Source organism: Cyclopterus lumpus, chromosome 12 (genome assembly GCF_009769545.1).
Source record: "Cyclopterus lumpus isolate fCycLum1 chromosome 12, fCycLum1.pri, whole genome shotgun sequence".
In the NCBI taxonomy this organism is placed as follows: Eukaryota; Metazoa; Chordata; class Actinopteri; order Perciformes; family Cyclopteridae; genus Cyclopterus; species Cyclopterus lumpus.
This window is the reverse complement of record NC_046977.1, coordinates 8,467,865-8,480,334: the sequence shown is the minus strand read 5'-3', so window position 1 is coordinate 8,480,334 and position 12,470 is coordinate 8,467,865. Positions and strand designations below refer to the sequence as shown.

General features: G+C 41.2%; 1 protein-coding gene across 1 annotated transcript in view; it reads left to right on the top strand.

The window, feature by feature from the left end:
* pappaa (pregnancy-associated plasma protein A, pappalysin 1a) overlaps positions 1-12,470 on the top strand; it is a 76,717-nt gene extending 64,247 nt beyond the window's left edge. The window contains exons 20-22 of the mRNA XM_034547040.1: positions 725-796; positions 1,843-1,941; positions 12,193-12,470. Of these exons, the coding sequence (XP_034402931.1) occupies positions 725-796; positions 1,843-1,941; positions 12,193-12,297 (276 nt within the window). The 3' untranslated portion in view covers positions 12,298-12,470. The remainder of the gene's footprint in view (positions 1-724; positions 797-1,842; positions 1,942-12,192) is intronic.

Here is a 12,470-nt window from a genome sequence, read left to right as displayed (position 1 = left end):
CATTGATTTGCTGACGGCACTGAAATGAAAAATACCTTAGTTTGCAACAACAAAAGAAAAGCACGTCCATTTTGGGAGATTTTGGGACACAGGTGGTCTGAGAAATGAACAATCTAAGATCAGACAGTCCTTTGCTGTGGATGATATTTATGATCATGCACACCAGCCTAGACAAATGCATTTGCACATGCAGGTTCACATTCTCTGCACACAGCTGCTCATATCTCCCGGACACAAATGTTTTCTGTTGCATTTCAATGAAGAGCACAGTGGGAGAACAGGAGGGAATTCCACTCATTCTGCAAAGATATTTGAGAAGAATATTTGAGTTGCTTTTTACCTCTCTCTCTCTCTCTCTCTCTCTCTCTCTCACTCTACCCTATCAGTTCTACCCTGAGGCCATGACTTACTTAATAAAAAACATTTTGATATTGTTTTATCTTATAATAATCAACTAATTCTTCTTTTCTGGTGGATAGAGGTAAGCACATGAGGCTTTTTGATATCCCCTGTGCTTTGCTGTGTTAGGTGTGTGTGTGTGTGTGTGTTCACGCTAGAAAATGCCAAGAAACTTTAGTTAGTGTTATAGTTATATGGATTGAAATGCAGGTAAAAAGAACCGTCTTGGCAAAGCTGTTTAAATGCTGTCCATAAGGGGAATAACCCAAACCACTAAAAGCACCACTATAACTTAATTCACCTCAACTTTTGTCTTTTCTTTCAGAGCATAGTCTGTACCATGGGACTGAAATGGTATCCACACCCAGAATTGCTCCACTGCATCAAAGGATGCGAGGTAAGGAATCGACCTGAATTTGTCTTCGTTTTTTTGGAGTAATAGTCTCATCTATCAAAATAAACGTTAATACTTAATAGTTGTTCCGCCGTCCTTGACCCCAAACCAAACAGAGTGATGAGAAATGTGTCTGATATATGTTGCCCGATTTGAGTGTAGATGCTTACAGTGGCCAATATTTCAGTTGTTCCAATCTTTAATGCTGAATATACATACTCAAACAAGCATAAAAAGAACACAAACCATTTACATAGATGTGCTTGTCTGTGCATATAGAAGCATGTAAAGCATATAGCTTTAAATGATAATTTCAGTCGTCTAAAAGTAGTTTCATAAAATTATCACTTTGCTTGGCCAATGGAGCGGGACTGACAAGTAAAACCCTTAGAACAACCTGTACTGAAGGTGAAGACTGAATCAATGCACAGGTGGTTGTCAACTGAAGCCAATTAGGCCTTTTGTATGATAATTTAAAAAATGCTGTCGCCAAATGGCCATCTGGTACCAGCTCATTGACACGTATTAGCTCGTTGTAATCTTATGTAATTACCTCTTACAAATGTGATCATTTGATAATGTGCAAAAGATGCATTTCCTCTAAAAATGCTGCATTCACATGAGAAGACAACATGTGAAAGAATTCCACGTCACGTCATGGAAGAATGATATCATCTACTCAGTTTATGCCAATTGGATAACCTGATTGGTAACCCAAGTGGTGAGGGTGGGGCCAACCCAATAAATCACCTTATTAGAGTGTTTTGTGCAGTGAATAGTTTACGGTATCCTCAGTTTGATTAACGGGTCTTGCCCACTAAGGGCTTAAAAAGTCACAATGAAAGATGAGGGAAGTTAAATGTATGGGATTCATCAGCAAATTTATCCAGAGACTTCTAAAACATCCTGAAATGCTCAAGAGGAAAGTACCACTAGAACAAAAGGCATCCTTGTTAATTCACCTTTTTACCATTATCAACCATTAAAAGTGGCACTTTCGCTTAATTTTTTGTACTAATTACAATCTCTCCCTGATCTATCTGATATAGCCATTCATGGGAGACAACTACTGTGATTCGATCAACAACAGAGCCTTCTGTAACTATGACGGAGGAGACTGCTGCCAATCCACTGTCAAGACCAAGAAGGTTAGTGCCATGCTCGCGCCTCAGAATAAATCTCTCACTTCAGACGAAGAGATGATGTTGGTTTGGGTCCATGTCACAATGATCAACAGTCAGTGTTTGTTCCCCAACTCTGGAGTCACACAAAGCTTAGGAATAAATCCAACCTCCACATGTGATCATTTTCCCTTTCCCTATGCCGAACCACCCACTTGGACTTTTTCCTTTTCTCACTGCCATGCCTCAAGCTTTATAAATGATCATTTCAACCTACACAAGGTCCGTTTAATGGGAACCACAAGTCAATATACTGTTGAACTTCTTCAAACAGATTCCTCCTTTTATTTGCCTTGTGTCCATCTTTAGATTACTGGTGAACAGATTACTGGTATCACATCCAAGAGAGTAGGAGTTTTCATACTTCATCAATAGTCCTCGTCTCTCTGTAATATTTAGTGTCCTAATGTGGAAAACATCTATATTTGTCTTTGTGTGCCTGCATTCATGGGAAGTTATTCATAACCCAATGTGGGTGGTAATTCTAATCTAATTTATTTTAGATTATGATTACAAGAACCTGGATTATAATTGAATTGTTCCTCGTATGATTGATAGTAAGTCACTTCTGTCAGCACTCAATCAGCTGTGTCGTATTTCCAAATTAAACTGGGCACGACACAAAGTTTGGTCATACTTGTGGCAGTACCGCTCTTAATTCAGGGAGGTGCTTTGTCTGGCTGTCTCCGGTCAGCTGCTGGCAAAGGAACCGATTGAATGTCTATTGTAGCTTCTGTGCAGCAGCATCTGCTTCTCTGGCCGGGCCTGTTTCTGTGAACCTGGCGAGGGACTTGAGTTGTCCTCCTGGCATATCCATCTGTATGTCTGGTTGGACTTATATTGCGGTCTATGTGTCTCACTGGCTGTGTCAGTGTGTCTGATGGGAGAGCCTCTTAATTTCCTCCCCATGGGGAAAAAGGACACACAAGGGACATCTCGCCCTTTTTCCGCAGTACGATCAAAGTTCCCATGATTGCTTTCATAACATTTTGGGACTTTTGGTTCCATCGCCATGAGGCCACACATAATCATGTTTCTTTCCTGGCTAACACATTTTTTTTTTTCAAAAACAGCTTCTTTGTTGTTGATTATTTGTTCAGTTTTTTGAATAAACTTTGTCTGTGAAGACATTGGCAATAGACTGGTCATGGCTTTGGTTCCCGGGAAACATATTTTCAAACAGCACTGCTGCATCATTTGTGAATGGTCACATTTACATTGTTTTCCCAAAGGCTCAATATCGTTGAGAAGCACCCAGACGTACCTGTTGGTACCCTAGAGGAGATGTCGTAGAGTACATGGCACAACATAATGGTTTTTCTGGTTCATGCATTATTGCATGTAACTCTTAAAATTACATGCAGCAAATATTTATCACCTCAACCAAAACTTTTTTTTTTACTGCACAATTTGGTGTATTTGTGTATTTCTTTCCCGGCACTTGTGCCACAGCCACATCCGACTGAACGATACCGCTGATCATTTTCTCTTCTTCTTGTTTTCATTGTTGCGAAAGTCTCCATGCAAACGATTACAGCCTGGGTCTGATGTCCAATTTGAATATACGGGCTAGTACAGGAATAATGCAAATTGTCATACCTACTAATTATATTCTTTAATCTTCAACCTTTATTGAAGATGAATGTCCTCTATGCTGTTGCAAAGCAGTGACTAAAGTTGCACTAATATATTATTGCACTATACTGCTCAGCTAGGAACATGCATGACCCAATTCCAGCTAGAAGGAGGTCCAGAAGGCCATTATTTGTTTTTGTCTTCATTCACAAGTTCAATAGCAGCAGGAAAGTCGGTGAGCAGCCCGCTGGGAAGTGACCTAACTCCTGAAGTGGTTTTGCCGCTGTTGATTGACGCTATCTCATCTCTACATCTTTTGGACCAAATCCACTGGCTGAGCCAGAACTTGCATAACTCACGTTTACTGACAGACCCCAATGGGAGGGCAGCTTCTATTGAATTACTGCAGCAACACGAGGTTTGACTGCGTTAGAGGAGAGCAGACCATTGGTTTTGTCAGAGTTAGGCTTTTTGTTAGGTGCATGTTCAGTTGAACTGAACATCTTATGTTTGGGTGTAAGAAAACAAGTGAGAAAGAGTAAGAAATCTAGTCAGGGTTTTAATGCAAACCTTTTTTTCTCAGAGCAACTGAAAATGTTGGAGCGCATAAAGGACTTCAGGGACGTACCGAAAATGTATCAAATGTGTTTTTCCTTAATAAAGGGATACGAGAAGACATTTAAAAGCTACATGATTTGATTTATTTGAATACAAAAACAACTTTATTTAGTTATATATATATATATATATATACATATGTATGTGTTGAGGAAACGTTTGCATATTTTCTCTCTCTCATTCCCTCCTCCTTTCTTTCCAGGTGTCATAGCCAGAACTGAAATTACATTTAACAACTACTATTTGTCTTTAGTGTTTTTCTTCTTCTTTTCTTTTGTGGTGGCAACGAATTTGGCTTGGGGTCCCGCTATAGAAAGTTACCAGCAGAAACCGTGTCTCTGCCATTACCATATTTGCTCCAGAAACAAAGGCAAAAGGACAACATGTTCATAGGGGCTACTGCCTGCCACATTAAAATAAAAATAAAACGCAAGTGTGAACACCCACATTTTTGTGGTTATTGGCACGCATGCTCTTAATTAAAAAAAAAATGTATATTACAGTTTTCAAACGAAACGAAAATGCAAGTGAAACAAGCCATAAACAACAATAGTTGACTAAAAGTTTCCATTATTTTGTACTGCATTGAGGTATAACTCTATGTACATGATATTCAGTTGGTCTTTAATCCTTTGAGAGGAATTTGGCCCAGGTTTACTGCTGCTGTATTTTGAGGCCAAGGATGTTACATGCCGATGGTCAATAGTAGTGTCTGTAAAAACAGGTGTTAGCAGTTTGCAGAAATAATAACTACAGGCTAATGGAGGATCGGGTTACCTACTTCGTACTATCTTCTGTCAAAGACAGATTGGGTTCTGTTCCATCTCCTGAAATATTCAGTGGGCTGCTGCAGTATGATACAGTAAGTATTATACAGTATGATACAGTAAGTATTATACAGTTGATACAGTAAGTGTTATACAGTAAGTATTATCAACATACTGTAGCTGGACTCAATAACTCTCGGCTGCTTGTCCAAATTTGACTTGAAGGCATTTCACCCTGGCGTTATTGGAAGAAAGTTGTCTGGCTGGTGTTTTGTACTATTAGGTCCCCTGGAAACTATTCAGAGAGATACGGAAAATTGCTTTGAAATAACCAACCATAATTTGATTTATCGGCTGCCAGCAACATGGGGTGAGAAAAGCACCAGTGAGTGAGAGAGAAAGGGGAAACACTAAGGATATGAGCTGATATGTGAAATTGATAGGAGCAGAGGAAAGCCAGATGTTTTATCTTTGTAAGACCATTGCCTGATTGATGCTGCTTCCTTACACACACATGTTGCTTAATGCCCTGGCTAATATAAACGTACATGAATGAAACTCAAATTAACCTAACTGCCACTTTTAAATTATTAGCCAGACAACCTTCACCTTGTTGTTTTATTACTGTGCTATTTTGTAATCCACATTTATATTTCCTCTGAACATATTATCATCTTGGTACTTGTGTTTCATAAGCATTTAGATTTAGTTGTTTATTGCTCTTGGGAAAAACGTACCCTCAACATCATCCCTATTTGATTAACTGCGTCATAACAGAAACGGGGTGTTTTGCACCTGATTTTGATTTTCCCCAAACTGAACAAATGCGTGGCAGGTAGACAAGGACAAAGTTACATAAAAACCTCTAAAAGCAAAACAGAATCACCATTTATGACAACATTAATCTGTAACTCATTCATGCTAAATAACACACGTGTGGCCAAAGGTGGGCAGCGTGTTCCTACAGGCTTGTTCAACGACAACAAACAGTTTTTTGGAATAATAAATAATAAAGTCAGTCGTTTTTGGGGATGAATTGCCTTTTTTATTTATTGTTATAGTTGGAAAAGTGACTCCTCCTGGGTGAGTGAAAAGGAATGAAAACCATTCCAAACAAATGCACTTCTTAGTCATGTTGAGTGATTTGAGTGAGTTGAGTTTTTCGTCTTTTGACAAATTAATATTTATATTTGTCACCCCTTTTTCAAAGATTTCCAGTACGAATGAAAGGGTGTCTTGTCTAGCTAAAAGAATACTTAAGTGGGTAGACCAGCCATGCAACTATCTCCTTCTTTCCCCCTCTCATTCACTCTTTCTCATTCACTCTTTCTAGTTCACTCTTTCTCATTCACTCTTTCTAGTTCACTCTTTCTCATTCACTCTGTCTCCTCCTCATTCACTGTCAGATACTCATTCACATTCTGACTTTCTCACTCTCAATCCCACTCACAGTCTCTGTCACACCCACACACACTCACTTCCCCCCCTTCACACACACACACACACACACACACACACACACACACACACACACACACACACACACACACACACACACACACACACACACACACACACACAGAGCACATCAACAGACCCACCAGCCACTGGTTGCTATGCACAAGAGGTCTGGTAACTCAGTGGGAATCTTGCTCGTGTTGTAGTCCCCAGCGTGTTGTGACACGGCTCGATGAGAACAAAGATGATGATATGATCCATGCACACAGATGCAGCTTTCATGTGTTCCTCTGCTTTTTTTTGCAACTATTTTCCCACTGATCTTTGCTAAAGAGGTGAAGGGAAAAGACATTCCCTCTTCATCAAGAGTCGTATATGTTTGTAACCCTTTAGTTTGTCGAAAGTGTCCAAAGCTTAAGAAATCATAATCTGACAAAATAGCACCATAACTTCCATTGACTGAGAAGATACAACACCCTGATTATACCTGTTCAGCCCTCTTTAGCAGAATATGCTTTTAGTTCCATGAGTTATTATTATATTCCGCAGCATCAAACTCAATGCCTTTTTCAAATTATAATTTCTGGAATGTAATAAAATATCTTCTAGATACAACAATTAGGCAATTTTTTTACTAAAGTAGTCCAGGTTCCTCGTGGTTCCAAAAGCTAAATAACTGAGAGAAAAAGCAGCAGAATTGTTAAAAGCAATGGAACTCAGCTGCTCATTTATTTTTACACCCCTTCCCAGCAAAAGCTGCTCTCGTCTTTCATTTTGATAGATATTTGTGTATTAAGGAGTTCTGGATGATTTGCTGTGTATTATTCCACCCCAGGAGCTTTGAAGGTGCAAGGACTGGCTCCACGTAAGGTCACCACAGGATCTCCCCTTAATAGTTACAAGCTGTTGCCTGAATTTGGAGAGGCAGGGAAGAGAGGAGGCTAGGTTATCGAGTATGCCTTTCTGAGGGTTGCCTGAGAAAGACCCGTCTTGTAGGTGCCCCCCTCGTTAGGAAGGAATTCCTTTCTTGCATGCTTGAAGCAATATGCAAAGGGGACCGATTATATAGTTATATGGCTTGGCCTCCCTAAAACAACCTTTTCCTCAGTACTCCTGTAGGGGTTTCCTGTCTATATTGGTGGTGTTGTTGTCTTGGGCTACTGCTTCGATCCTTCACTGTCGCTCACTCCTGTTTACAACTCTCAGTCTGGCAAAACTATGCTCGATACGTGACTCGCCATGTGTTGATGATCTGTTATGGCCCCAGCTGATCACTTAACCTCTCCGTCTCTCTTGGTTATACCAGCACACATGTCATTTTCTTCACCCAAGCTTTTGGCTGTTATGTAATTTAACCTATTTCTATATAATCCAAACAGATTTATTTTCAGACTTTCTAACAGAACATTGTTAGAGCTATTACCGATATATAGATCCATGGGGTTGATACATAGATAACTCGTTTTTATCTCTAATTTTCAAACTCAACATGTTCTACAGCGAACATCCACATAACAGGATGCCAAAAGCACATGCCAGCAACAGCTCTTTATTTTTCTAACCTCTGCAGGCAGTTAAATGGACTTTTATTTCCTGTTGCCAAGGCTCTGCCAGGACAGTTAAAGGGGAGAAGGGGGCACAGGAGCAGGCACGCACATGCAATAGGGGGGTTTCTGTGTCATGGTATTTCTGTATCTGTGTGTGGGGAGTATGAGGCTGAGGGGGTAAAAGGTACCTGAGAGGGAGGGGAGGGAGGTTAATGTGGAGGAAGGAGCAGGGCTTTCCTACACAGCTGAGCAAAAGTAGTTACACACTGGGGCACACACACACACCACAGCTTTCCAAGGTGTTGGCAAACCGAGTCGCCAGAGAAAACGAACCAAAAACACATTTCTTATAAATACGTTTAATGTCGGGCTCGTATGACGCTTGCAGAAATGCACAAAGCCACGTGGACTAACCACTCATAGAACGATTGGTTCGGTTTAGGCAACAAAACTACTTGGTTAAGGTTAGAAAATTCATCATGGTTTGTGTTCATATAATAACGTAATGTAACAACCGCAACCACTTTAATAAAGTCACTACTGTAACTAACGTAATAAAGTAAATACGGTAAATAGGTAACGGACTTTCTTATTGTGACATAAAAAGCGTAACAGTGTTACATAACAGCTTGGTGGACTTTCTTGCGCGTTACACTCGTTATGATACGATGCGACTTTCAGTAACGGTCCCTCGAGTGCTGTCCTCAAAAGTGAGTTTTGAATCATGAGACTACGGTTGAACGAGTTGGTTCTAGCACAGCTCACTGTTTGGGTTCCTCTATACATACCATGTGCATTGCTATTGCATTGTTTGTTCCATAACTCTTTTGTACAGTGATGATAACATTTTAGATGGATAAATATTCTTTTATTTATATGAAAAACGCCCTTATAAAAGACAACATTGTACTGCATTCCCTGAAATGTTTCCTAATATATTTTGAAGACTGGCATAAATGTTTCTGGTTATAATTCACTCTAATAACAACTGTTACTTGCCAATGAACTGTGTGTTATGCATCTCAAGGTCAGCCAGATCCACTTTCCCCAGGCCCGTGCCCCTTACCTACCTTCTTCCCTTTAAGCACCGGCTGACATGCACGTACTGCACACACAGAAATGAGAGGAACTCTGTTATTTTGACCTGTTCCAGAGATGGAAGGATGGGGCTCTGACAAGGTCTACGTTCTTCAGAAGGGCTTTCATGTTGCTGTTACTGGGTGTCCTCCCCCAGTCCTCCTCCAGCCCTGGGACATGGGGCAACATGAGGGCCCCCAGGCCCACAAGGCCAGCTAGTCCCATTTCCCAGTCACCCTGAGAGAAACTCTCAAGTCAGATGTGGCAGCTGGCCCAGCCATCCTGGAGGTCAAGGTCAAAGGAAACCATGTCAAATGTGCCACCCACCATCATTCTCCAGATGGAGAGATAAACAGAAGTGGCCTTAGAGGGGCAGTGCTATTTATTGTGAGGGGTAGTGGGGATGTGAGCTGCAAGAGAGGGGAGTAATAAAGCCAGGTAAAGTAAGGGACTCTAATGGGGAAAGTGTGAATCTGAGAGATAGTGTAATTAAACTGAGACTGAGTCATGTGGGAGCGAGGAGCCCCGTGCTCTTGGCTTCAAAATGCTACGGAGGAAACACTGTTCATGCGGTTTCCAGCTGTTTCTAAAGTGTGTCCGGCTCTAGGCTTGTAAAGTCGTCACATGTAGGCCTCATTTTCTCATAGGAGTCTGGGCACTGCCCACCTGGCCCTCACATTAGGAACACCCCCATTCCCCCCACACAAACAACTTATTATATACCTCATTTCAAAGGGGAACCTGCGTCACTCCTCCTCAGTGACTAGCATGCTCCCCCATCATTCCCCAGACCTGCTGTCTACAAGTCTTCCACTCTCACAAACTATTGGTGGTGTTTCCTGTGTGTTGCATTTACCACCAACTAAAATATTTTACATTGACTTTACACTGCTATCCAAAGCCAAGTGGGAATAGTGGGAAGGGCATATTACTTACTGATTTTAGATAAATATAGACATCCTATTTAAAGACACTAATCTAGCTCAACAATTAATTTGATGAGGAGGTTGGAGGGGTCAAACAAACACAGAACTTTCAACTCGGAGAAAGTTTTATCTTTAGTATTGTTCTGTAAATGATGTACTTTGCTTGCACCAAAAACATACAGATTTTAGATAACAAAGTTATATTTTTAAGTTTTATTCATTTTAAGTTTTTAGAATTTCCACCACAATCTTTTCAGAAGCCGAACAAAACCTACAGAAAGAGCTCCAGGCTTTAAAGACCATTTTTGTCATTGCCAAACTGTGGAATTATGACTTTAGTTTCAATCGCATTAGGGCAAAAAATACAATACGGATTATAATTTTTTTCACAGAATAAGCACTTGAATTGTTTATATCATTAGTTCCTAGAAAAATGTTAAATCTCCATTGAAGCGGAAGCAGTGTGGAATATCTCGGTAATTTCATACTTGTGCAGAGGAATGGGGCCCCTCCTCCAACATTGGTACTTGACCAGTTGGGGGTGATAATGCAGTGGTAAGCAACCAGTCACAACTCACAATGAGGATTGCATTAATATTTAGCTCAACAAAATTGGATGGTTTGCAATTTTATGGACACTACAGATGCATCGTTTTCGTGGATGGGAGATTGTAATTTCTTTCTCATTCCAATGCTAATGCATTTAGTAACTACACGACTAACCCTTCCAGATAATACTAACTGATGATGCACTTTGTTTGATGGCATTACAGTAGTAGTATTTATACAGCAGCTACTCCACATTCAGATAATAGCCTCATGACCTTCCCCTGGAAACCACTCCCATAGAAGCCAGACAGCTTACACTAATAACATTGAACTACTAACTGTATTTGGCACGAGGCAGACTGTCAAGTATCTGTGTTGGTAACAGTAGCCAGCAGTGTTGTAACTTTTACATTGTATACAGAGATCCTTTGTTCCAAAAAGGCAGGACCACTCAGTCCGAACAAGAAAAAGCGACACCGCGGGCCCCCACAGATAGATCTGATAAGCCACCAGGACACAAATGTAGACATGCCCTTGGTCTACTGCCTGCCTTCCATGACTTGGACCACATGTGTTCCTTGTTTGTCCTGGACACGCTTTGTGTACCCAAACAGCTGAAGCAGCCCCCCCCCCCCCCCCCCCCCACCCCCTGAGAGGGAAGCAGACTAGGCAGCAGCAGCAGCTGGGGCTGGTGACGCATTGGCAACGTTATCCAGTGACGTCAAACGCCAGGGGCCATGGCCAGGGATCTTCTGGTGCTATTCTCACCTCGAGTGTTTCACTTTGACACCAGACTATCAGAAGAATTCGGATATTAATATCTCTAATATTCTGATATTTTTTAGGGCTTATTAACGCATAATGCATGTTTCATATTAGGACTTAATGGTAAACCTTTGGTTTTATAGGGGGGAAAAAACAACAACATATTTCTAAATACTGCACAACATCATCCTATACATGACAATGATTGTTGCTTTTCATTGGCTGACAGGTGTCTATTAGTTTTTATTTTCTGCTTGTAGTGTAACTCCAACACAGTTGTTTTGTCCTTTGTCGTTCTAACTTGATGACCCAGAATAAGCAACACTGGAGGCTTTAGTGCCTGATAGTTTAGGTACACAGTGTACACAGAGTTGTATATGCACAACAAATGGAGACAAATGGCCTAATGAGGAACTCGCTGATTCAATCAACGAGGTTCTCATTTTGCTATGTTTGATATGAGCACAAATCTGGTCTACATCAAAACGAGGAGAGCGAGAGTGAGAGTGAGCTAGCATATGTACGTAATGGACCTGTACTTGTAAAGCGCTTTTCTAGTCTTCAGACCACTCAAAGCACTTTAACACTACAGGACATCATTCACCCATTCATACACTGGTGGGAGGAGCTACGGTTCCACCTGCCCGTCAGGAGTAACTAACATTCACACAGTGACGAGAGCAATTTTGGGGTTAAGTGTCTTGTCCAAGGACACCTCGACATGGGCTAACGGAGCCGGGGATCGAACCGCCGATCCTGTGATTGAAGGACGACCCTGCTCACAACTGATCCACAGTTCTGAATTTTGTTGTGTCACATGACAGTTCCATTGAGAAAAGTAATTGATCTGTGGCTCCATTACATAAAACTTTAACCAAATCAGTGAAAGATAATTGTTTTATTTTGACTTTATAAATGTGTTTCTCTCCTGCCCAGGTGATTCCATTCCCCATGTCCTGCGACATAAGGGATGAGTGCTCCTGTCGGGATCTGAATGCGATGGAGAACCGGAAGGACGCACATGTCCACTCCCTCGGGTGACCAGCCTGAGCAGGGACCGCTGTTCAACGTCCCAGGACCCCTTGCTCCAACACAACACAGCCTGAGTGGCCGAGGCAGATCCCTCCTTTATCCTCCTCTCGGCCTCCAAATTTCCTGCACATGCTGCTTAACAGGCATACCTCTCCATCCATACTGCAACCGCAACCAGCTAA